Source organism: Saimiri boliviensis, chromosome 14 (assembly GCF_048565385.1).
Source record: "Saimiri boliviensis isolate mSaiBol1 chromosome 14, mSaiBol1.pri, whole genome shotgun sequence".
NCBI lineage: Eukaryota > Metazoa > Chordata > Mammalia > Primates > Cebidae > Saimiri > Saimiri boliviensis.
Genome location: NC_133462.1, coordinates 46,567,232 through 46,593,796, shown reverse-complemented (window position 1 = coordinate 46,593,796; position 26,565 = coordinate 46,567,232). Strand labels below are relative to the sequence as shown.

At 51.3% G+C, this 26,565-nt stretch overlaps 1 protein-coding gene and 1 long non-coding RNA gene across 3 annotated transcripts in view; one reads left to right on the top strand and one right to left on the bottom strand.

The window, feature by feature from the left end:
- Nucleotides 1–10,495, top strand: part of LOC141581057 (uncharacterized) — a 71,026-nt gene extending 60,531 nt beyond the window's left edge. The window contains exon 3 of the long non-coding RNA XR_012513504.1: nucleotides 5,879–10,495. This is a non-coding gene — a long non-coding RNA (uncharacterized LOC141581057). The remainder of the gene's footprint in view (nucleotides 1–5,878) is intronic.
- RAB7B (RAB7B, member RAS oncogene family) lies at nucleotides 1,519–26,101 on the bottom strand. 2 transcript variants are annotated; one of them, XM_074384916.1, is made up of 7 exons: nucleotides 25,912–26,101; nucleotides 19,239–19,266; nucleotides 18,332–18,400; nucleotides 17,671–17,797; nucleotides 16,736–16,951; nucleotides 10,445–10,570; nucleotides 1,519–3,579 (listed from the first exon to the last, which is right to left on the bottom strand). In XM_074384916.1, the coding sequence occupies exons 3-7, from the start codon at nucleotides 18,382–18,384 to the stop codon at nucleotides 3,502–3,504; spliced, it is 600 nt and encodes a 199-aa protein (XP_074241017.1). In that variant the 5' UTR covers nucleotides 18,385–18,400; nucleotides 19,239–19,266; nucleotides 25,912–26,101; the 3' UTR covers nucleotides 1,519–3,501. The 2 variants fall into 2 exon arrangements, with proteins under 2 accessions (XP_074241017.1, XP_039322230.1); XM_039466296.2 differs by lacking the exon at nucleotides 10,445–10,570.
- Nucleotides 26,102–26,565: the final 464 nt, after the last annotated feature.

Below are 26,565 nucleotides of genomic sequence, written 5' to 3'. Positions count from 1 at the left end.
ACAGCACACCACACACACCACACGTGCACATACCTCGACACCACACACACATCACACCACACACACCACACATACAGACACACACAGTACACCTACCTACACCCATCCACCCACACACTTATGCACAGACCCCACCCATACCACACCACATACAAACACACATCATACACACACATCACACACTGCAAACACACAGCATACTATACACACAGGACACATATTACACACACCACACACCATACACACACCACACACACATCAAAGACACACATATACTACCTACACACCACACCACACACACGCACATACACACCCCACGTACCACCCCCAGACATGTACACAATCTTGGTACAGGCCATTGCCCTCTGCAGGAGCTCAACTTTCAGCCTCGCCTGGCCAGTCCTCACAGCACCTTAGGGAGCCTCCAGGAGTGTGCACAGCCCACCGTCACGCTAGGCCTGCTATGTAGCTCTCAGCCAGTCTGGTGTCACTGCCCGTGTGGATGACTGTGGCTGGTGGCCAGGGCAGGCCACCAAATGCACAGTGAGGGTTGGGGACCTCTGTTGAGTGGGAGCAAGTGGCAGGAACAGTCAGCATTTCCCCCAAATCCCCGTGGGAGATTTGGCACCCACCCTGGCCTAGCCCACGTTTATCTGGTGATAAGATTTAGTTTTATTTTTTCCCAAGCCCCAAGGGCACGTGCCACCCAGAGCCCTGGTCTGGATTCCCTCTGCTCTTCAGTGGCTGCCTGGAGCTGCACTTCGCAGTGGGGCTGTGCTGGGCATGGGGTGGTCTTATGCATCCTGGCCCTATTCTTCACAGGGATGGTAACGAAGGGCCCCAGAAGTGCTGCCTGTACACCCCCATCCAGGCTCCCGTGGGTGCCACTTGTCCCGGCCAGAAGTCACAGCCCCCAGATGCTGCCTCCCTCTGCCAATCCCTGTACCTGCTAGGGTGGCGTGGAAGGAGGGTGGGGTGGTGCACAGGGAGGGCCTCTATGTGGCCCTGATGCTGACTCAGTTCCCTCTGCCTTGGGGATGGGCCGAGGTGTCCCCTAGTTGTGACAGAATGGATGCTGTGGGTTCTCAGTCTCTGCAATCCCCACCCTACATTTGGAACATTCCGTCCTGGCTCCTGACTCTGAAGAAGGTGAAAAATGTGTGGTTTGGGCCTCGCATTGGATCTCAGCATGACTCTGGCTCCTGCAGACTCTGAATCTTTTCCATTCTAGCTGTAGAGTGTCTGAACTCATTGTTTGCTAAGGACTGATTTCATAAATGAGTGACCTGCCCTCAGCGGGGCCCATCCTTGACCGAAGGCTCTGCTGCTGCTGTCTGGAAACTCTTAAGAATGTCTGAACAGCGTGTCCACTTTGCGCTGGGCCCTGTACATTTCGCAGCCAGTCCCAGTTCCCCCTTAGTTGTCTGCCCTTTAGCATCCTTTTCATGTCAAACCATGTAGATTGTTTTTAAAAACATAAAAATCTGAGTAGCACAAGAAATCAAGGAAGACCACGTCTTATTTGTTGTGCACCTTTAGAAATGCTCCACGTGTCACTGCGGTGCACAGGCTGCAGCGTACACACCGCACGTGACAGTCCACACTGCCTGACTCCCAGGACAACCCATGTGATGTGCAAAGTGCCATTCCCATGGGGCGCATCATTTTTCCCCGGGAGCTTGAAGGACACAGATAGAGCTGTGCTCTAGGCTGCCCGCGCCCCGCCCCGCCGTTCCCAAGCTGGCTCCATGCTGGTGTCCAGAATGAGCCAGTTCACACTCCAGAGCCAGACGGGGGGAGAATTGGCTCCCAACCCCCACTGTGGGTCTCTCCCTGACCCCTACATGTATCTTCCAAGTCACAGGCGAACAACCCCTGCTCTGCTTGGAACTCAGGGAAGGATACTTCTGGGTAGACAGAAAGATTCTGTGGTGGGCATGGACTTGGCCACTGAAGGCCCCGAGAGGACATCTTGTCCACCCTCTCCAGGATGGGCCCTGTCTGTGCTGCCTGGAGCCAGAAGAAAAAGATGACAGCCTTAGAATCGGCAGGGATGGAGACTTCATCAGCTCTCCCGCATCTCATTCCAGGATTTCTTACCTGAGTCACGTTTGTGGAAATTTTTGCTCATTTCTTACTAGGTTTAAGGAATTGGAATTCTTTGTCTCACAAATCCCAAAGGGCTGAACATGCCCCAAGCCCGTGAACAAGCTTTGAGCATCTGAAGGACAAAAACACAGCTCGCAAGTGTTCACGAGCAGCCAGGCTGAGAAGGAGCACTGCTGCCCTCTGGTGGTCAGACCGCAGAGCATCAAGGAGCCGCCCAAGGGCGCTAGGTCCCCCCTTTGCTTTGTCTCTGGGACAACAGCTTTGTCAATGAAGGTCCTTTCACTGCTCCTGGAAAATGGCAAGTTTGTTCTTGCCTCAGGGCCTTGGGCCTTGATGCTCCCTCTCCCTGGAAGGTTCTTTCTCCAGCTCTCAGATGGCAGCTGCCTTCTCATGCTCTGGCCCTCAGACCAAATGCCACCTCCTCAGGGAAGCCCTCCTGGACCACCTGTTTCCCTTTGTTCTTAGCACTTACCTGCTATTTGGAAATCTCTGTCTAGAGTCTGTGTCCATTTCCTCTCTCCCTCACCAGACGTGGCTCCAGGAGAGCAGGGTCCCTGTCAGTTTTGGTTGTCACTGGACCTCAATGGATTGTACACAGTAGATATGCAACAATTCTTGTGGAGTAAATAAATAAATGCATATTGACAACATCAACTAGATTTAAGCACAGCTTCTGGTCCTCAAAACCCCATATCACACTGTGATACAGGGAAGGCATATAGCGCCCCCATAGGACAGATGAACACATGGAGACCCAGAGGTTTATGTGAGTTGCTGAGCACCCAGCAGGGACGAATGAGCCAGGGTCCCTCGTGGTTTCTCCTGTGCTCCATCAGTCCTCTACCTTGGAGGGAGGAGAGGGGGTCTCAGGCACATGAGCTCCTGGGAGGAGCTGAGATGAACCTGGCACGTGGGGTCCAGCCGTTTACTCCTTAGCCTGCTGGTTGAGGGAGGCTGAGCCATGCCACCAGTGGACAGGGTATGAGGTGGGAGGGGGTGAGGAAGGTCTGTCCATAGGATGTAACCAGACTCTAGTCAGTGGCCGGTCGGTCTCGGAGCTGTGCGTTCTGGAGCGGGAGTGTGTCGGGGGAGGACGGGCAGCGGGAAAGCTGGAGCCCCTGCGGAAACTGCGACTTCCCCAGGGCCGGGGTTTGGCTGTGACATTCTGAGCTTCATCCGGAGGCTCTCACTGTCCTCAGCCTAAGGCAGGGGCTGCCCTCTGACTCTGGGCCCAGCACGGGGGTCAAGGGCTCTACTACGGAGCCTGGGTCCCCTGCGCTGTGCTTGGCCAGGCAGTGGGCCTGAAGGGGGATGGTCATCTGTCCTCAAGCCTGGGGTGACCAGGCCCGGGGCGGGCTCTGTTTCTGGGCACCCAGAGGAGGCGTCCGGAGGTCAGCAGCATCGGCTCCTTGACGGGTCTGGCGAGAGCTTGATGGATTCTGTGAGGTGATTCTCTAAGATGCTCTGGTACTGGGGAAGGAAAGAGAGGCCAGCATTCACGTCCTGAGATGCAGAGAGCACCGCCACCCTTCATTTCTTAATGGCCCTCAGAGCCCAGGTGCCAGTTTCCATCCCACTGTACTTCTGGGAAACTGAGGCCCGGACGGGGAAGCCACTGGTGTTCCCCAGCCTCCTTCTTCCCTGCGTCTCCCCTCCAGCCTCTTCCCAGGAGCCCAGAGCAGGTCAGTGTCTGAATTAGCAGCGCGGGTCTCCTGACCTCCAGCTGAGTCCTGTAACTTTCTATTCTCCAGAGGGGACAGCTGAGGTGTCATTTGGGCTCTGGCAGAGAGGTGGAGGCCACTCCTCATTTCTCCTGGAGACCTCTTCCCGCAAGCATCCCAGTGCCCCCAACCTCCTCCGCATCCTGTTCACCTCCCAGCCTCCCCTGCTCGTGCCTGGAAAAGCCAGTGGACCCTCTGTCCTGGCGGCGTCCAGGGAGCCCTCCCTACAATGGACGCCGTGTTTCTCCTGGGACCCTTTGCTTCTCCAGCCTCTCTTGTGCCAGCAAGTGTCCAGAGGAAGCCCCTTCTCAGTCTGCCAAGCCTCTGCCCTCCCAGCCGGCTCTGCTTGTCACCAAGAGCCTTCCCCAACCAGTTCAGGGGTTCAGGGGTTGGGGTGGTCGGCGGGTAGGGGCCCTTCTTTAAGCAGACGGGTCCTCAGGCGGAAAGGTTGCTTTTTCAAGGGATGCCATCTCTTCACGCGGCTCTGGCCTCCGCTAGTCCCTGAGCTCAGTCGCGGTCATGTTCCTCCCTCGGTCCTGTGGGCCTCAGAGTGAGTGAAGAGCATTCACTCTGTGTAAGGGGTTTGCGTTACACTGGCGTGGACCTGAGCAGAGGCGGAGCCTCCTGGGTGTCACGTAAAACTGTCCCCGGCAGCCCATCTCTAGCGTCTTTCTCGGGAGCAACTTCTGGGGACAGGGGTGCGGCCTCTCCTCTCTGATTTTAGCTCCCTCAGCTCCCAGGCTCCGGCCAGACGCCCAGCTGGTGAATATCCCCAGACCCTCAGTGCTCGTGACCCTGGAGCTCACGAGGTGGTGTCCAGCCCTGCCTCCTGCACCCTGATGATGGTGGTCCCTCAGATGCACGAGAAGATCCCCCTACACCCATCACTCACTGCCACCTCCAGACTGAGCAGTAATTTACCCGATGGCACAGAGCTTGTGGTGCTGAACCTGGGGTTCAGCCTTTCCTCACGGGGCTGGTTTCTTGGGGATCCCCCATCTCTCACCCCCACCCTGGTAGGATCTTGGGACCAGCAGAGGGAGCGCCGTCTGGGGCAGGGGTGAGGAACGTCCTCGTTTGTTGCCTGGGCAAAGCCTGAGGTTTTCATGGCAGCGTTGCCCTGGTAACATCCGCACCCTCCCCAGGTCCAAGTCAGCGCTGAGCTCTTTCCACTCACGACATCATTTTCACTCGATAATGTGGCAGCGTCTTGTTCCTCAGATTTCCCGAAAACCTCCAGGCCATAATTAGGTTTCCATGTCATTCAGAGCTCCAGGCCCCAGGCCTCCTGACATCTTGTGTATCTAACTGTACAAGTAATTCCTGCTTGCAGCATTTCAGTAGGGGTGTGACTGTGGGGTTCTGTCCCCGTCCCCCCAGTCCGGCCACCTTGGTGACCCTGTCCTCCCTTTCCCCTCCCCTTGCCTCTCCCCTTTCCCTCCCTTTCCTCTTCCACCTTACCTTCTCCTCTTTCCCCTTCCCCCTCCTTCCCCTCCCCCCTTCCCTCCTTCCCCTCCCCCCTCCCTTGCCCTTTCCTCCTTTCTTTCACAAGGTCTCACTCCTGTGGCCCAGGCTGGATGCAGTGGCACAATCATGGCTCACCATGGCCTGACTTCCCCGGGCTCAGGTGATTCTCCCATCTCAGCCTCCCAAAGTGGCTGGAAATATAGGCATGAGCCACCACGCCCGGCTAGTTTTTATATTTTTAGTAGAGATGGGGTTTCAACATGTTGCCCAGGCTGGTCTCGAACTCATGGGCTCAAGCAATCCATCTGCCTCAGCAGATGTAATCCCAAAACGCTGGGATTACAGGTGGGAACCACCATGCCAGCCAGCATTGCTAACTTTCTAAGAGCAAAACCTCACCACCCCATATCTCCCAAAGCTGGTGGGTATCTCTTCTTCAATTTTTCGGGCATCCTTGGTCATATTTTGGAAAAACTAAACACCCTAACCCTTGAATGTGGCTAAATTGATTACTAAAGTAACCTACCTACCGTCTTTCCTTTCAGAATGTTAACTGAGCAACTACTCTGTTCTCTCAACAGGTGCCTCACACATTGCTCATTTGACTACAAGGCTCACTTGCAGAACTCAGACGTTTCCACCTGGCGTCTCAAGGAACTTGAATGCGGTGTGCTCACGTGGACCTCATTACCCCTTTCTCGCATGAAGCCCCAGCTTTCTCCTGTGTTCCCTGTCTTGCTTGGCTCATGGAATCCCTAACTAATCTGCTGTCCCTTCATTTGCCAAGCTAGAATCCTGGCCACCCCCAAAACTGCTCCTGTTCCTTTCTCCCTGCATTTGATCATCATCGACCCCTGATGTTTCTACCTCCAAAGTCTCTTTAATCCACCCCATCTCGCCAGCTCTGTCCTCTCACAGCGGGGCCCCTGCGGTAGCCTCTTCATCACCACCCACGGCGCCCATCCCTCAGCAGCACGAAGCTCCCCCGCTGAAAACCCTATTACGCAGCTCCATTTGAAAACTCATAGTACACACACACGCACGCACACACACACGCACACACACGCACGCACACACACACGCACACACGCATGCATACACACACACACACACACAGGCACACACACACACACACACACACACACACACACACACACACATTTATATTTTTGAGGCAGAGTTTCACTCTTGTTGCCTGGGCTGGAATGCAATGGCACAGTCTCAACTCACTGCAACCTCCACTTCCTGGGTTCAGGCAATTCTCCTGTCTCAGCCTCCCGAGTAGCTGGGTTTACAAGCATATGCCACCACGCCCAGCTAATTTTGTATTTTTAGTAGAGATGGGGTTTCTCCATGACGGTCAGGCTGGTCTCGAGCTCCCGATCTCAGGGGATCTGCCCACCTTGGCCTCCCAAAGTTCTGGGATTACAGATGTGAGCCACCACACCCGGCCTACAATAATATTTTATTTAACCCTCACAATAACCTCATGGGGAATACATTATTATTTGTGCTTTAAAGCTGGGTAAGTGGTGGCTTAGGGAGGCCACATGACTTGCTCAAGGACACAGTGAGAGGTAGAGCTGGGTATAAGCCCAGATCCTTCCAACTTCAGAGCCCCTGCTCTTTCCACCCGAATCGGGGACTCACTTCTTATTGTAGAAGGACCTCCCACATCTTCCTCTCAAAAGGAAGGGAAGTTCCTTATAGGAAACGCCTTTGAAAACTTTTCTGTGACCTCAAAATATATATTTGTAAACTTGTTTCATCTTAAGAATTGATGTGAATTTTACGTTCTATGCCCTAGTTAAATGTGTTTGTTTTCATGTGAAAATGTTTCTCCTCCAAATTTCTAAGTAACAAAGACATTGCAGAAAGTCGTGCCCTGTTGGGTTTCAAGGTCCTGGGTGAGCTCCCGAGTGCCCTGGGTGGCCTGGCAGTGCCATCTGGAAGGCATGGGCCTGTGGAATGACATCGGAACCCCTGATCGGGGTTCACAGCCTCTGTGGCCTCGCTGGCTTCATCACTGTGTCCCGTGCCCTGACATTCCTCCAGACCAGGTTCCTTCTTGCCAACAAGACCTACAGTAGGGCCGGGCGCGGTGGCTCACGCCTATAATCCCAGCACTTTGGGAGGCTGAGGCAGGTGGATCACGAGGTCAAGAGATGGAGATCATCCTGGCCAACATGGTGAAACCCCGTTTCTGCTAAAAATACAAAAATTAGCTGGGTGTGGTGGCGTGCGCCTGGGGTCCCATCTACTCGGGAGACTGAGGCAGAAGAATGGCTTGAACCCAGGAGGTGGAGGTTGCAGTGAGCCGAGATTGCGCCACTGCACTCCAGCCTGGCGACAGAGCAAGACTCCGTCTCAAAAAAAAAAAAAAAAAAAAAAAAAAAAAAAAAAAAAGACCTACAGTAGATTTCCCCTGTAAGCTCCATGCCAGTGTCTCTGGCCTTGGCCTTCTGTCTGCTCTTCCTTCCCTCCTGCTTACACCCAGGATGGCCCCCCGTCTCTACCTGCAAACTGTGAATTGCCTTCAAAACTTTCTGGCATGCCACTTCTCCAAGCAGGCATCCTCACTCACCCTAGCCACCAGCTGCCTGGGAGTCACCTTGTCACCTTAATGATACCCCCAACAGAACTCATCTCAGTCTGGGACAGTCATTTGTGGATGTCTTACTCTACTGACCTCAGGTGCACTGACGGTTCTATCTCCAGCTGTAGCCTGACAACTCAATGGATGTTGAAGGACTCAAATTATTTTCTTTTTTCTTTTTTTGAGATGGAGGTTCGCTCTTGTTGCCCAGGCTGGAGTGCAATGGCGCTATCTGGGCTCACTGCAACCTCCACCTCCCAAGTTCAGGTGATTCTCCTGCCTCAGCTTCCCTAGTAGCTGGAACTACAGGCATGCACCACCATGCCAGGCAAATTTTGTATTTTTAGTAGAGATGGGGTTGCTCCATGTTGGTCAGGCTGTTCTGTTCTCGAGTTCCCAGCCTCAGGTGATCTGCCTGCCTCGGCCTCCCAAAGTGCTGGGATTACAAGCGTGAGCCACCATGTCCGGCCATTGTTTTCTTTTTATAGAGAGGAAATGGAGACTCAGAATAGTCATATGTCTTGCCCAAGGGGGCCGCTTGAGAGAACCAGCGCGGGATTCAAATCCAGGCCAGTCTGGCTGCAGATACCACACCTGTGACTTCCAGACTTCTGCTCAGGGTGCATGCCCCAGAAACGTGGGGGACTGACATGGGATTGTACCCATTTATTCTTTTGCCAAGAAAGGGCGTTAGAAAAAAAACAAGCAGACAAGCCACTGTCTACTAACAGCACCACGTCATAGCAGTGACACCATCGGAAGGACCTAATTTAACCACAATACAGTAGGAAGGACATCATTTGAAGAATAAAGGACACGCCTTCCCCAGATGGGACAGGTGGTAACCACACACAGACTCGGGCTGTGGGCTGACAGACGCTTCCTGGTGAGCAAGCATGTGGCAGTCACCGCACTGTGCTTGTGGAGGATTGCTGATCAATGTCACCACCAAGGTCACACAGCATTCCTCAGCACTCCGGGAGGCGGCAAGAGCAGGCACTCCTGAGCTTCAGGAGCCGACTGCACCGCCCATGAGATAAAGCCACACTTCCTGACCGAGCACTCAGAGATGGACACCTCACTGCTTTCCCTTTCCCAGGACGAAGAGACTGGAGGGGAAGCAGAATAACAACCCAAAGGGGTGGTAGGGGGACGGGACACCCTAAGATCAGGGCTCGGAGGCCTGAGGATGCCGAGCTGGGCTCTTCTTCCTGGACAGCCGCCAGAGGTCGCTGCTGCCTCTCTCTGTCTGGGACAACCCCTCACGGGGCCTGGAGCGCTTCTCTCCAGAGCAGCTCAGAGGGCATCCCGTGACGGCAGCAGGTGCCTCCACCTAGGGAAAGCCTCCAGCCTCCCACCCTCATTTGCCCATTTCCTCAATTCAGAACCATTGCTTCAATGACCCTCTCCCCTCTCCTAAGAAGCCCACCTTGATTAGATGTGGCAGAATGATGACACAAGCTGAGCCCCTCCCCATGCCAACCCCAAGGCTTCCAAACTCCACATCAGGCTGACGTTAAAACCATGCCACCCCACCGCTTCCAGGCAGCCTTCCGTGATCTTCCCCACCTCATTCCTCCTTCCCTCTCCCTCCTCCCCGCTCCCTCCCCTGCCCTGCGGCATGAGCTGTCCGTGAGCCCTCCACCAAGCCCTGTCCCACCAAACCACACGGTATTGCGATCTCTTAGGGGCCTATCTGCCTTCCTCTTGAGACAGAGGGTCCCGAGGCCTGTATGGTGCCTGCCTCACACTCAACACATTCTTGCCAAACCTTCATACTGAGGGGTCTACGTCTATTTATCTGGTTTTTTTTTGTTGTTGTTGTTGTTGTTTTCGTTTGTTTTTTTGAGAGGGAGTCTCGCTCTGTCGCCCAGGCTGGAGGACAATGATGTGATCTCAGCTCACTGCAACCTCTGCCTCCTGTGTTCAAGCGATTCTCCTGCCTCAACCTCCCGAGTAGCTGGGATTACAGGCACGCACCTCTGTGCCCAGCTGATTTTTTTTTTTTTTTGTATTTTAGTAGAGACGGGATTTCACCGTGTTGCCCAGGCTGGTCTCAAACTCCTGAGCTCAGGCAATCCACCTGTCTCAGCCTTTCAAAGTGCTACAATGACAGGCGTGAGCCACCGCAGCCAGCTCTATTTATCTTTTTGATTGGAAGATGTCAGCCAGTCCTGCAGGTTTGATATTTCACTTGGGTGAATATCTGGCACCTCCTGCCAATGAGGATTCGACCAGATCATCACTTCTCAAGCCCTTCCTCAGTTAGAACCTCCAGGCCTGAGATAGAGGACTGGAATTTTTTAGATACTCCACACAGGATTTGGATAGTTAGCTGGATTGACAGACTGCTGACGGCGTGCTCTAAGGTCGCTTTCTACCTCTGGCATTCTCTGGTTCTAGAACTGGAGTGCTGTTGAACCCATTCCGTAACTAACTAGCTAAGACGGTGAGCGATCCCGTCCCACCCGCGTCCCTGTCCGTTCCAAGATGTTCTGCTCTGGAAGCTCCTGAGACCCTCCCCAGGCCAGGGGCCACCTCAGCCACTCACCCTCGTCAGAGCCCGACTGGCCAGCATCTCAAAGGCCTGCACCACATTGATATCATTCTTGGCACTGACTTCAAAGTAAGGAATATCTTTCTCTCTACACCAGCCTTGCGCTACTTCCTGGGGTACCTGAATGAGGGGAAAAAATAATCATGGTTCCTGTATTATCATCATCACCATTGCCACCGGCACCACATTATGTCATTGCACCGTCACATCCCCACCGTCCCCACCATGCCCCCACCACTCCCATGATTGAGAACCTTCCAAGTGTCTATACCTTTACATATCAGTGTAGGAGGTGGGGATTGTTAGCTCCATTTCACAGATGAAAAAACGGAGGCCTGGAGAAAACACATCTTGCTCAGAGCATATGAGGCTGAGCAGGATTTGAACACAGGCCTGGCAGAATTAGAGCCCACTGCACGTTGCTGCCTTCCTAAGGCCTCAACTAAGAGCATCTTCTGCCATTGCCTCCTTTGTCAGTCCCTTCAAAGGGAGCTTCACATGAGAGATGCCAGCCGGGAAGGACAGGAAGGGAGGACTTTCTCCCCCAGGCCAGCTAGGCAAGCTCACACTCAGGAGGCCTGTTGCTGGGCAGAGACTCAGGTCTCAGCTGGCACTGCTTCCCCAGGGTAGGGTCCCAGGAACAAGTAATAAGCTCCTACTATGGGCCAGGCACCGTGTTAGTGACTTTATCACATACGAACTCATCTCATCCTCTCTGTAACCCTGTGACATGGGCGTTATCAGTTCTGCTTTATAGACAAGAACACTGAGGCTCAGAGAGTTTCAGCAACTTACCCCAGATCACACAGCTGAGAGAAGGCAGAGCTTGAATGCAGCACCGGCTCAGCGCTCCCCTGGCATCTGAGCTGCCCTCTACAGGGCACTGCATAAGAGCCATGCCTCACCTTTTCTGCCTCCTCTGGGAGCTCAGGGTCAGGAGCTCAGCTCTTGGCCTGGCACACAGGAGCCACTAGGCACAGACTGAATGACTCTCTCTTCACCCACGTGCAAACGGCTGTTCAATCTGTAATGTTGGCTTGGAGATGCTTTGGAAGCCCTTTGGGTTACTTCCAAAGACAATTGGTCCCCACTGAGTTTGATGTCTAATGATTTTGGGGAGGGGAAATGACCACATTTGCTGAGCCTGGTACTTTACAATCATGATTTCAGTTTATTCGGGGCAGCCAAGGTCTCTCTCATGGAGAAAGAGCCCTTCCACCCTCTCCCAGACCACAGTGCCGGCAGAGGCAGATCAAACCCTGCCCCTGTTTCAATGGCCTCTGTGGCTCCTGCAGGTTCTGGGAATGTCTGTCTCACTGGGATAAAAAGTTCCAGCTGATCTCAGCTGACCCTTTCCTCTGACTAATCATGACCAGATCTACCCAAGCCAAGCGCCCGGCCATGGCAGACTTTGGATCTCATTTCTGCCTGCTCTCCGTTTGGTTTGGAATGATTGCATACAGGCTCCGAAATATCATTGTGATTATGTTGCAAATCAACATTCTTTTTCTATCTCCTGGTCCTCCCGCACCCCAACCTCAGAAAGCTGGCCTGGGAAGAAAGCTGCCCACACAGGAGTTTCCACTTTTCTTTTCCAATCCCAGAGACCGTTTCACGATTTTAAAAATCGTCTCATCTTTTATTTATAAAATGAAAGTTATTTAGAATTTAGGCTCTGACTGAAAATACGCTCAGGGTGTGGCACTTGGAGACACGGGAAGCATGACAATTCTGAATGTATTACTTGCACTCATATATATATAAATTTTTTTTTTTGAGACAGTGCCTTGCTCTGTCTCCCAGGCTGGAGTGCAGTGGTGTGATCTTGGCTCATTGCAGCCTTTCTCTACCATGTTCAAGCAATCCTCCCACCTCAGCCTCCCAAGTAGCTCAGAGTTCAGGTGTGTCACCACACTTGGCTAATTAAAAAAATGTTTTGTTTTGTTTTGTTTTGTTTGTGGAGATGGGGTCTTGATATGTTGCACAGGATGGTCTCGAACTTCTGGGCTCGAGTTATCCCCCAGCTTTGATCTCCTAAAGTGTTGGGATTACAGGCATGAGCCACTGGGCCAGGCTGCAGTGTATTTTTAAATTCTCATTGTCTTCTTAGTAAGTAGGAGAAGCTGCTGTATCTTCCCAGCTGTCCCTTGGAGATAATAAGGAGGATCACTTCCTGGTTCCATTATTTCCATCATGGAAATCTCATCCTTCCTGTTATTACTCAGTCTCAGGAAGTGTGATCTCCACCCCACAGAGGAGAAAACCGGTCTGGGCCATATGGACCAGGTGGGTGGGTGTGAGCCTGGGTCTTGGGACAGGCTCGAGGAGAAGGAGGCCCATGAGAACATGTGTCTTGGCTCCCCTTCTCCATTCCATATCCAGCCAGCGACAGGCAGAGCCCTTGCCAGGTCTGTGCAGAGTAAGGACACTTAACGCCCGGCACCCCCAGTCTCCCCTCTTGGGGCTTTATAATCCCAGGTCTCAGAATTAAAGTCCTTCTGCTCTCTCCCACCACCTCCTCCTCTCCACTAACCCCTCCTGATTTCACTGTCACTCAGTGCCTCCTGCCCTCCCCGTCCTACCCCACCTCCCTACAAACTCCTTCCCTGGGCCTGCCTTGTTGAGAGACAGGCTCCCTCTCCTCCACCCCCTCCTCCCCCCCTCCTCCACCCCCTCCTCCACCCTCTCCTCCACCCTCTCCTCCACCCTCTCCTCCCCCTCCTCCATTCCCTCCTCCATCCATCCTTTTCCCCTCCTCCATCCTCTCCCCCCACTCCTCCATCCTCTCCCCCACTCCTCCACCCTCTCCTCCCCCTCCTCCATTCCCTCCTCCATCCATCCTTTTCCCCTCCTCCATCCTCTCCCCCCACTCCTCCATCCTCTCCCCCACTCCTCCATCCTCTCCCCCACTCCTCCATCCTCTCCCCCCACTCCTCCATCCTCTCCCCCCACTCCTCCATCCTCTCCCCCACTCCTCCATCCTCTCCCCCCACTCCTCCATCCTCTCCCCCCACTCCTCCATCCTCTCCCCCACTCCTCCATCCTCTCCCCCCACTCCTCCATCCTCTCCCCCACTCCTCCATCCTCTCCCCCCACTCCTCCATCCTCTCCCCCCACTCCTCCATCCTCTCCCCCACTCCTCCATCCTCTCCCCCCACTCCTCCATCCTCTCCCCCACTCCTCCATCCTCTCCCCCCACTCCTCCATCCTCTCCCCCCACTCCTCCATCCTCTCCCCCCACTCCTCCATCCTCTCCCCCCACTCCTCCATCCTCTCCCCCCACTCCTCCATCCTCTCCCCCCACTCCTCCATCCTCTCCCCCCTCTCCTCCATCCTCTCCTCCATCCATCCTCTCCTCCCTGTCTGGTTGAACCCTGGCTTTTCTTAGGGTCAGGCTTCCCCAGTGCCCCCTCTTGCCCTCCCCACTGGGGCTATTTGCAGACTCTGCTCACCACACATCCCAGAGAGGGGGCTGGCTTGCCTGGTGCCTCACTGCCTCTTTCAAACCTTCGTTCTTTCTCTCTCTGAACACCAGAGCTCACCCACCCTGAGGCTTGGATTGGACCCCTCTACCCCTGTCAGCCACCACCCACCCTTCTCATCTTGCCAGATGCCTCTCCTTTGCTAAGCACTTGCCGTCTGGTGAGGCTTTCTAACCCCTCACCACACAGCCGCCGCCTCTCACGCTAGCCTCAGAAATCTTTTGCTGCTCACAGTCTCTCCATGTCAGCCTCTGTAAAATATGACGCTTGGCCTCCTGTGCCCTGATCTCCTTCCCCTCAACCCCCTCGGGCCCTCCCTCCTGCTGCCCTGCCCCCAGCCTCTGCCGCCCCAGCCCTGGCCCTTCAGCCTTGCCCAGTCCCTCCTCCTTCACAGTTTCTCGGTGTCCTCACAGCTCTGTCCTTCAGCTGCTCTTGGTTGGAAAAGCCTTAGTCCAAGTTCCTTGCTCCTGGCTTGGACCCCACACAGACCCCACCCCACGCTCATGGTCTCCTCCTTCAGTGGAGTCCTTGGTGTCGCCCGTCGGCTCTTGTCCTTGTCCCCAAGTAGCTCCTCGCCAGAATAACTGGCAAAGCTGCCTCACGGTTCGTAAGCCTCATGTTGGTTTCCTCCCTCTCGATAGAAGAAGGCACCTCTTATTTCACTGATTCTGCCTTGAGCTCCCCCAGCTTCCCTCCCCACACCCTGCAGAATGAAACAAGATGGAAGTTAAAATGAACGTTTTGGCAGAGGTACAACAATCGGACAGATGTCAGATATAAAGTGGGTGGAGACAGTCCCCCTTGGGTACACATTGCCGAAGTCTCATGGCGAAGACTCTCTTGGATGACTCTAAATTCCACAGCACGGACATAAAAGCTTGATAATGAGGATTAGGAGGGACTTCCTTGGAGAGAGTTGTGTTGTGGGTACAGCAACCCCTGCCTCTCCCAAGAAGGGGAGCAGAGAAGGCCTCACATCTAGCTAAAAGAGGGTGTTGAGGTGTCACTGTCGCATGACCCCTGGAGTTTGGGGGACATGGTGGACAGGTGTCTGACACACACCTGAGGTACCTGAGGCAAGAGACAATGGAGCAGAGGAGAAGAGGCTGCACTGGGCACTGGTTACCCTCCCCCCTAAGTGGAGCCAGAATGCAAGTGTGCCTTGTGAAGGACAGATGATTCAGCAGAGAGAGAGCCAGGCTGGGACAGGCTAATCCCACTTAGAAGACTGCTTGGAGGGAAAGGTGACCCCCATGGGGTGGGAATGCTGAAAGTTAGGGGTGGAGGAGGGGAATGCAAGGGCCTGGGCATGAGAGGTACAGTGAAATGTTCCGAGGGGGGCTTCCTAAGGACCCACAGGAGTGACCGACAGAAGAGAGAGCTTGCAACCTGCCAGGCCCAGAGAACGCAAGGCTGTCCATGACAGCACCAGTCAAACAAGGACTGCCCTGTTCTCCCGACCTCTTCTCCTTCTTCCTCCTTCACTCCTGACAGGGTCTGAAACCAGAACTACCACTCCAGATAAGAGGAGGAAGTGTGGACATCAAGGTTGGCAGTGAGATTCTAAGGACCTACTCCCTCTCTTAGACCACAAGGTTCTCACCCACAGCTGGTCCCAGTGGGGGAAGAAACGGAGGCTCCTTGTCCTTGAAGGAGCTTAGGGCGCTACTTATTATCTGAGGCTGGATATTTGTAATTAGGGAATTGACACAGAGTTTACAACCCGAAGTGACCGCAGACCTGACAACTCCTAGATTTATCTATTTCCAGCACAGACTTCTTTGAAATTTCATTCTTGTGCATCCAAAGCCTGCTAGTCATTTCCAACTAGTTCTACAAGTTCCTCAAACTCGGCCTGTCCAAACCGAAAACGTTTGTTTCTCTTTGAGCCAGAGGCTTTCCTTTCTGTAGATCACAGCTTAGTCGGAAGCACCATCGCTCCCTCCCTCTCTCCACCCATAAACACACTTCATCATGCCACATGATGCTTCATTTCTATTGCTGTCTCTATTTGAACCATGGTGAAAGTGTAGTTTAGACATGATGATCCAGTTCCCCGTCACTTTTCTGTATTTGAAACACTAAAAAGAGAAACGTGGTTCAAACAGCTCTTTCTGGTGGTGTCTGGACTTTTGACCCAAGATCACCCTTTACAAATTAAGTTTACCTATATTCTTTCCTCATTAGTAGGTGAGGATTAAAAGTGCTGTCTTCTCAATGGCCTTGTGAGGGTAAACACCTACACACGCAGGGTCCCTGTCGGGCGGGTAACCCAATGGTCTGGAATATGCTTAAGCTAATAAAAAAAATGTTACTTCCCCAGAAAACTTGTATATCCAAGAATTTATAACTGTAGACTCCCAATGTGACCCGATGCTACAGGTTAGTTCAAATTCCACTGAGACCTGCCTCTGATGCGCTGACGCCTCTGTTCCCTGTCTCTGGACAAAATCGCCTTCTGTTCTCAACTGATACCATGCTGTTTATTCAGCCCAGAACCCAACTCTTCCAGGAGACCTGTCCTGTATTCTAGGCTTGGGTAGATGCTCCTTTACTGTAGTCTCTAAATACCCAAGGTATAGCTCTGTTATTTCGTTTACCGTATCATGTCATAATTATCTTTTTATTTTATTTTATTTTATAATTATCTTTTAAAGTATCTGTATTCACTACTGGACTCGAAATTCCTGAAGTTAAGGACTATGCCTGATTCAACTCTGTATGTGTGGGACCTAATGCAGTGCCTGGCGCATGGTAGGTGCTCACATCATGTTTGTTGAATGAATAAATGAATGAACAGTACCTTGCGGTCTGCCAGATCGATTTTGTTCCCCAGCAACACCATGGGGTAGGACTGCTCCATGGGGACAATCTTGGCCAGAACGTCACCCCGCCAGATATCCAGGGCTTCAAAAGACTCCAGGTCGGTGACATCAAACGCTAGGATACAGCCATCGGAACCTTTGTAGAACGTAGACACCATGGAGCGGAACCGCTCCTGACCGCCAGTATCCCAGATCTGGAGGGGAAAACAACCGCCCCACGGGCAGTGATGAGGCTGGAAGTAAGCTCAGCTGGGTTACACCATGCTAAGGCTTCCTTTGCTGGGTGGCAAGCCCTGGTACAGGTGCACATGGTTCTTTCACACAGGCATCTTGACCCTCCCGCCCACATACACTCCAATACCTTTGGGGTAACACTTAACATCCCGAGAGTAAATTCACATCTGAGCTCTCGTTTTTTCCCTGGGTCAGCAAGGTGGGAACTGTTATTCTCATCTGACAGATCTGGAAACTTGGACCTTGGGAATGTCTTGCCTAAGATCACCTGCCAAGTTTTCCAGAGAACCTGAGACTAGGTACGGGGTCTCTCAACTCCTGGATTAGTGCTCTTCCTTCTAGATCAGGCATCAGCATTTTTTTTTTTTTTTCTGTAAAGAGCAGATAGTAAATACTTTAGGCTTTGCAGGCCATACTGTCTCTGTATGCCAATTATTACTCAACTGTGCCATCGCAGTGCATAACATGAGAAGTTAATCAATGGGTATGACTGTGCCCCAGTGAAGTCTTAGTTACAAATATAGGAGGTGGACCAGACTTGGCCCATGAGCTGAAGTTTGCCCGTCTCTGCTCTAGACCATTCTAGCTCTGGCACACATTGGCTCTATGAGTAGCTGTCGAGGGGTGGGGGTGATTTTCAGTGTATGTATGTTGAAGAGGGAAAAGGAGGGCTTCTTACCTGTAGCTTCAAAGTTGTGTCACCCAATATAATAATCTTCGAGAGGATGCTTGCCCCCAGCGTGGTCTGGTATTCCTCGTAAAATGTCTTGTGCACATATTGGTGAAGGAGGGAGGTCTTTCCCACACTGAGGAAAATTCCAGACACACGTGAACTCACACATGCAAACACACACGCACATGCTTCCATACTGTTCTCAGAATCTTACCAGGCCCCTCTTGCCACTGTCTCTCCCTGAGATTCGCAATTTCAAATTTCGGTGGTCCATGGACCACAGTTTGAGTAGCAAGGGAGTAGGAAACGGTTTCTAGAAGTAGAAGCCAATCGAAGTGAGCAGTCATCTGGAGACAGTGGAATATCTTACAGTGATGGTCAGGGGTTTTTTTTGTGTGTAGGAGGTGGGAGGACAGGTAGATGCTAAATGACTTGCCTAATTCACACAGCTGGTCACTGCAGAGTCACTGCAGATCTGGGACTAGAAACCATCTATTTCTGTGCAGCTCCTTTCTCCCAACTAAGCTTCTCTTTTCGGGCATGGGACATACTTGCTGGTACCACCCTGAATCAGAAAGGGACCTATGGGGGCTGGGAACACACCAAGAGGTCTCACTGGCCCTGGGTGAGGGGCTGCATCCCAATTCCCAGAGCTGATTTGGCTTACCCAATGGCTCCAACGATAATGAGTTTCAGGTCCACCTTCTTCTGGGGATTCATGGAGGGGCTTCAGAGCCTGTAAGGAAACAGAGGTCATCCACTTGCTGGCCAGTGTTCCTTGCAGCCATTGTCACTGACAGTGGCCTCTGCTTTCCCCTTTTCAATGGGCAAATGACTGCCCTGGGCCCAGGACTGGGTGGGGTGGTTCTTCGAAAGAGGTACATCATTCAGCAATTCTCTTACACCTTCTCCCTCGCCTTCCTTGGCGGCCTCCCCAAAGCTGGAAGGGTGATGACCCTCGAGGACAGGCAAATCTCCCATCCCTCAGCTCTACCAACCCTGCTCTTGGAGACAGCCTGAAGTGCCGAAAAGACAGGACAGGATTGAACAGAGGCCTCACGGACAGCCCAGCGTGGAGCCAGGGGTGGAGGGCCGTGCAGGAAGAAGAGATGGGGGTGGGCAGGACAAGGGGTCCATTGTCAGGACTGCCCAGAGGCTTTGGATGGAAGAAGGCCCCTCCCCCAGCCCGAGGTCTGGCTGCAACTGCAGAATCAAAAGGCTCCTCTCTAATGCAGCTGGCAGGGGTGTAACTGATACATGTTTCTGGAAAGCTATTGGCAGCAAGTGTTGAGAGCCTTAAAAATGTTCCCACCCTCCACTTCTAGGAATTTGTCTTAAAGAAATTATTCGAAATGTGGGTCAAGACTCTTGTTCAAGAGTGTTCTTCACAGTACGGTTTATAAATCTCCAATAATAAAATAGTGGTTAAATCATAGCACACAATGAACGATTAAGCAGTCATTAAATGGAGTTTTTGAGACTATTACAATAATATGGAAAATGCTCATGCCCTAGGATCTAAATAAAAAACAGAAGATGCTAAACTGTACACATAATACCACCTCAATACTTACAGGAGTTCCTACTTGTATAGATGAAGTCCTGGGAAGAAAGGAAAGAAATATATTAAAAATTCCTGCAATTTCACTACAGGATACATAGACAAAGGAAACGAAATCAGTATGTTGAAGAGACGTCTACATGCCATGTTCACTGCAGCACTGTTCACAGTAGCCAAGTATGGAATCAACCTAAGCGTCCATCAGTGGATGACTGGGTTAAGACAATGTGGTACATGTACACAAGGGGTACTGCTCAGTTTTTTAAAAACACAATTTATGACAATATGGGTAAATCTGGAGGACCTTATGTTAAGTGAAATAATCCAGGCAAAGAAAGACAAATATCATATGATTTCACTTATATGTGGAATCTAAAATAATTAATTGAACTCACAGAAGTAGAGAGTGGAACGGTGGTTACCAGGGGCTGGGCTGGGGTGGGCAGCTGGGGAGATGTTGGTCAAAGGATAAAAACTTTCAGTTAGACAGGAGGAGTGGATTCAAGAGATATATTATGCAGCATGGTGACTATCGTCAACAACAATGTATTGTATTCTTGAAAATTCCTACTAGAGTATGTATTAAGTGTTCTCACCACTTAAAAATAAGTATGTGAGGTAATGCAGGTGTTAATTATCTCCATTTAGGCATTCCACAACGTATGCACATTTCAAAACAACATGTCGTGCATGGTAAATGGGTACAATTTTTATCTGTCAATTAAAAATGAAAGTGATTAATTCTGGGTGGTAGGAAATTACATGATTTTAATTTTTTTCTCTTTGCTTTTTAGTACTTTCCATTTTTTAACAACAAATATATGGTTTGGTTTTGTTTTTGAGACAGGGTTTTACTCTTGTTGCCCAGGCTGGCGTGCAATAGCCTGATCTCGGCTGACTGCAACCTCCGCCTCCCGGGTTCAAGTGATTCTTGTGCCTCAACCTCCTGAGTAGCTGGGATTACAGGCATGTGCCGCCACACCTGGCTAATTTTTTGCACTTGTAGTAGAGACAGGGTTTCTCCATGTTGGTCAGGCTGGTCTCAAACTCCTGACCTCAAGTGATCCACCAGCCTCAGCCTCCCAAAGTGTTGGGATTACAGGCGTGAGCTGCCACGCCCAGCAACAAATATGTCTTATTCCTAGAAGAGAAATGTAAATGTATATATATAAGTGTGTGTGTGTATCTTTTTTTTTTTTACAAGGTACAGCAAAACTATTGTAGGAGGCATACCTAACTGGCCCTTTGTTTTACCCATACATGCACACACGCATATGTGCTACCCCCAACTCTTTTGTCTTTAGATGCCCTAAGCATGGTGAGTAAACCTTGATTTGACTCTGCTCAGATGAGGTTTCAAAAGTTGGCCAGCTTGTGTTTCCCCTGGTACTTGGAAAAAGCTGTAAATATGACATCCTGAGGCCTTGGTTCTGATTCTCACTTTGCCACTGTGTGACCCTGGGCCAGTTACTTTCCCTCTCTGAGTATTGGCTGTCCAACTGGAGAATGAGCCAGCTGAGCCCCAAAGACTCAAGATGCCTTCTTGGTGAAAAATGCTTTATCTACTGGAGCTGGAGCTCACTGGTCATGAGAGCTGTGCTTGGGACCCCAAATGGGAAACCCCCAGAGACCTAGGATTGTTAATATCCCCTTCATGAATCATGTCATGGACTGTATTAGTCTGTTCTCATGCTGCTATAAAGAACTGCCTGAGACTGGGTAATTTATGAAGGAAAGAGGTTTAATTGGTTCCACATGGCTGGGGACGCCTTAGGAAACTTACAATCCTGGTGGAAGGGGAAGCAAACACATCCTTCCTTACATGGTGGCAGGAGACAGAAGCACAGAGCAAAGTGGGGAAAAGCCCCTTATAAAACCATCAGGTCTTGTGAGAACACACTATTATAAGAGCAGCAAGGAGGAACCACCCCCATGATCTAATCACCTCTCACAAGGTCTCTCCCTCAACACTTGGGAATTATAATTCAGATTACAATTCAAGATGAGATTTTGGGTGTGGACAAAGCCAAACCATATCATGGACCAAAGGTGATCTGAAGCTCTGCTCAGAGCTGTTTGTCCCAGGAGCTGGAGTTGGAACTTCTGCTCTAACCCAGGAGGGCTGGGTTTGCATGGTGAGCAAAGGGTCTTCTTGATGGTCCATGCATTCATGCAGCAAATGCCTACATGCCTACTGCATGCAAAGCCTTGCATTAGACACTGGGAGCAGCAGAGAGAGGGAGCAAATAGGAACCACCACAGGGAGTCATCAAGGAAGCAAGGGCAGGGGCTGTGTGAGAGACACATAACAGTAGGTCGCTATGCACAATGGTAAAGCGCTCATACAGATAATAAAAGGCAGCATCCTTACCAAAAAATGGGCAAAGAATATGAACAAGTTACCAACTGAAATCTTACTAAGAATTAGTAAGCTTAGGGCCGGGTGCGGTGGCTCAAGCCTGTAATCCCAGCACTTTGGGAGGCTGAGGCGGGTGGATCACGAGGTCGAGAGATCGAGACCAGCCTGGTCAACATGGTGAAACCCCGTCTCTACTAAAAATACAAAAAATTAGCTGGGCATGGTGGTGCATGCCTGTAATCCCAGCTACTCAGGAGGCTGAGGCAGGAGAATTGCCTGAACCCAGGAGGCGGAGGTTGTGGTGAGCCGAGATCGCGCCATTGCACTCCAGCCTGGGTAACAAGAGTCAAACTCCGTCTCAAAAAAAAAAAAAAAAAAAAAAAAAAAGAATTAGTAAGCTTTTAAAAGATACTCAACTTTACTATCAAGGAAATAAACATTTCACAATACCATTTATTTTCACCCAGTAAAATGGCAAAAATTTAAGAAGATTGATGACAATATTTAGGGTTGGCAAGTGTGTTGGGGAAACAGTCTTGTATATTGTCAATAGAGTATGAATTAGCACAGTCTTTTTAGAAGGCAATTTGACAGTATCAAAACTTAATATGCATACAGCCTAGGTTCTCATTCTAGGAATCTGTCCTACAGAAATACTCAAGCATATGCTCAAATACGTATTTGTACAAAGATGATTGCTAAAGCATTGCTGTAATCTAACTGTCAGTCAGTAGGAGACTCTCTACATAAATTCTGATCCATTAATACTCTGGAACAATTGGCAGCTTTATTATTTATTTATTTATTTATCTATCTATTTAGAGACAGGGTCTCATTCTTTTGCCCAGGCTGGAGTGCAATGGCATGATCATAGCTCCCTGTCACCTCAAATTCCTGGGCTAAAGTGATCTTCCCGCCTCAGCTTCCCAAGTAGCTGGGACTACAGGTGTAAGCCATGATGCCTGGTTGATTTCTTATTTTTCATTTTTTTGTAGAGATGGGGTCATGCTTTGTAGTCCAGGCTGGTATCAAACTCCTGGCTTCAAGTGATCCTCCCATCTCGGCCTCTCAAAATGTTGGCATTACAAGTGTGAGCCACCACGCCTGGCCAAGGGCAGTTTTAAAAAGATGAAATAATAAAGTGGAAAGCTATACGTGATGCTTTTAAGTAAGAAAAAAGAAAATCGTTGAATATTTTATGTAGTGTGATACAGAAAGCCAGAGGTAGATTTACACTAAATGATTCATAAGAGAGATGGGAAAAATAGATTAGAGGCCAAGAGGTATTACTTTATGTCATGTATGTTTTGTTTTAAAATTTGTTACACAAGCATAAGTTGTTTGTGTAATTTAAAAATATTGACCGGGCGCGGTGGCTCACACCTGTAATCCCAGCACTTTCGGAGGCCGAGGCAGACGGATCACAAAGTCAAGAGACTGAGATCATCCTGGCCAACATGGTGCAACCCTGTCTCTACTAAAAATACAAAAATTAGCTGGGCATTATGGGTAACCTGTAGTTCCAGCTACTCGGGAGGCTGAGGCAGGAGAATTGCTTGAACCCAGGAGGCAGAGGTTTCAGTAAACCAAGATAACGCCACTGTACTCCAGCCTGGGCAACAGAGTGAGACTCCATAAAAAAAAAAGATCAAATAATAATTCAACATTTCTTTAAAAAGATATGTGGATGGACGCCCAAAGTAATTTGAGTGTGACTTTCAGGTAGGACAAATTGCTTTTGTGTCTGAGCGAGACAGCAAGTCTGTCAGGTGCCATGGAGTGATCGTGAGTGTGGGACTCAGAATTCTTATCCCGCTCCACACATTTGTGACCTCGGGTGAGTTACTGAACCCTGGGGCCTCTGTTCCCTCAAGGGTAAAATGGGCACCACTCGTGGCTGTGGCTTCCTCTGCAGGTGTGTCATGATCTTACAGCACAACAGGCTCCCCAGCTTGGCAAAGATCCAGATAATTGTTTACCGACTAGGAGAGGGGGTGAGTCTAGAGACCAGAGCCCTGGTTTGTTATGTTTGCCATGGCGACTGCAAGCCACCAGCCTGGAGCCTGCTCCAGCACACTCCTGCAAGGACCTCAAAGGTCATTTATGCCAAGCACTACCCTGTGCTTGAGTCGTCTCTTCCACATTCACGAAAGGTAGAGCCAGACCTGGCCCATGGAGCTGCTTCCTCCTCCTAGGAGTATTTCTCCTGAGGGCCGCACGAAAGTGCTCAAGATCCTTGTAAGTTACCTTGCTTTAACTTTGAGGTCCCACATCCCACCGCCTCCCTGGTTCCTTCCCTTGGACGATCACTCAGGGTGTGCTCTCACTGCAGTTTCCCCTACCCCATCCCAGAAGGGCAGGAGTTTGCTGAAGCTGCTATTTTATAAAAGCCCAGTCCTTGGGCCCAGCATCACTAGGAGCAACAGGACAGTGACTGGGACAGGTCACTGTGGGCAGTGGGGGCGGCTTGTGGGGTGACACAGGCTGGCTTGCCCAGGAGGCACATGCCGATCTCATAGGGCGGTCAGAGTCCCTTTCCAAGTCATCTCTGCTGGCTTTGGCAGTAGCTGTCTTTTTAAGCCTCCTCCCACCCACTCAGCTGACTCAGATACTTCAAACCAGGGAATCCTCCTAGAGGCCAGGCTGAGTCATCCTCTACTGTTAAGTAACAGTGAAAAGCAGGATTGAAATGCAAGACGCTGCCTTCAGCCAGCCCCTGTCTACACAGAGCAGAACTTGCGGTAACTCACTCCCCACTGGAGGTGCCCAACTCTTCCCCCCCCCTTGCCTGGCAGCACGTGCCTCGAGTCCTGGGCCTGCCCATTTGCCAAAGCTACATGGTAGCTCAGCTCCTGTGGAGGAAGAAGGACTGAGTTGCTCCCAAGCCCCAGGGCCTGGGACCAGCCCTCCAAGAACGCTTGGACCCCCTTTGCTCTCACTTCTCCCTTCCTTTCTCTCCCTACCCTGCTGGCTCCAACCTGAAACCAGGCACAGTCTTCTGTCGCATCTGTATTGGGTGGGGTATCACTTCTGCTGGCAGGAAACGAGTGAGCAGGGGCAGGTGAGGGTTCTGAAGCAGGCGGAGTCTCCCACCCCCACTGTACTATCTTCCCTGGCTCTTGTCCACTTTCAGCACCTCCCCTCCCGATCCCATACCTTGGAGAAGGACAAATATACCCACGCTAAAAAAAATAATGGAACCTATGATCTTGGGAGCAAAGTTTGTCTGTGAAAAGAGGCTAGGTAGAGAGCACAGGGCTTTGCTGTCTCCCAGGAAAGCTCACAGCTCCGCCCTGCCCACCTCAACCCTAGCAGGTCTAGACCTGCTCCCTCCAGGAAGCGCACCCACGGCTCTGTTTTCCGGAGGCTCTGTGCTCTTCTTCTTCAAGTTATTTGAGGGAATAGCCTTGTCTCCTCGAGTAGACTGTCCATGCTTGGAGGGCAGGACTGTGCCTCACACCTCTCTGTATCCCACTAAAGAGCCTGACCAATTCTGGGATTCTGGAAGCTTCGATGAACAGCCATCCATCCACTTATCCATTTATCTGTCCAGCATAGGCAGTGCCGCCTACTACACACCAGCACTGTGCAGGTCTGAGGATACAGACAAAGTACTATCTCCATGAGACCTCTGTGGTGAGGGATTGATCTGTAAGCCCAAAGAAATTATTTGTGTTGATACATAATACCCTAGCAGTTGCAGAGGATTTGCAGTTTACGAAACGCCATTAAAGCCCAGTGGATTCCTGCGTCGAGAACAACTAGTTGGCGGTAATCTGGGTAGAATGCAGATCTGCCCGACTCTATTCATGAGCTCCGCTGGCATCGAAGCACTGGGCAAGGAGAAATATTTATGATTTAGAACAGGAGTGATAATTTCCTCCTCCAGGGGCCAAGCTTCGTGTGATGAAACACTTGGGCCGACATGGTGCCATCCCAGAAGGTACCCTGTCAATATCACAAGGGGACTCTGGGTGCCAGCAGGGTTTTGCCCTCCTGCAGGGCTCTAGTTTCTGGCAGATCCTGCAGGCTGGAGGCAGCAGGGCTGCCCTCTTCTGACGGGGCTGGCAGCTGTGTCCTGGGACTGACAGCCCTTGTGGGTCCCCGAGCTGGGCCCCAGCTCTTCGCACAGGCAGGGAAGTCCTTTCTTGCTGCCACACCCTGGGAGTTTCTCTAGTGTGGGGGTCTTTGGGCTGGATCTAAACTCTGCAGCTGCCAGATTGGAAATGTTTATCTTTGCATACCCTGCCTCCACTCCTCCACCCAAACACCCAAATAACTCTCAGGGCTGCGGGGGCAGACAGGACTGAGACTCCCAGGCACTTACAGCTGTGGCTGTGTAGCACGCGGCCTCCGCTCCCAGGACAGCTGGGAGTCCTCTCTCAGTCTGGGCTCTCTTCTTAGAGCAGTGGTCTCAGCAGGGCCAGGGAAAAGGCTTTGTGATAAAGACAGGCAAAAAAAAAAAGTCTGTTGAAGCCACGCCACTTCCCTCTGAGTTTTCCTCCTCTCGCTCTCATGCACAGACTTGGGAAAGTTGCAAAAGAGGCTGGGCCGGGTGACCTCAGCTGTGTGGGTGGAGGGGGTGGAGTGGAATGGAAAAGCTAGGCTCCAGAGCCGACCGGATTTGAGGTCCTCAGGAATTTCATTTACAGGGACCCTGGCCCATGGTGATGAGGGTTGGAGCTGTGGGTCAGGGGGCCTGCAGGGTAACATGCCCCATTGTGGGCACCATAAAGAGCCTCAGGTTGGCTTTAGAAGCTTTTGCTTCTACTGCTGGAAGCCACCCAGTAAAGGGGCCCCTTTGTTTTCGTTGAGGTTTTAGATACACATGGGTAGAAGATTCAGTCCTACCCCCAGCCTGGTAGGAAGAGGTTTTGATCTTCATGCCTTGCCTTTACCCCAATACCTGTACACACACACACACAAACACACACACACACACACACACACACATACACACACACTTCTCTCCCACTCCAAC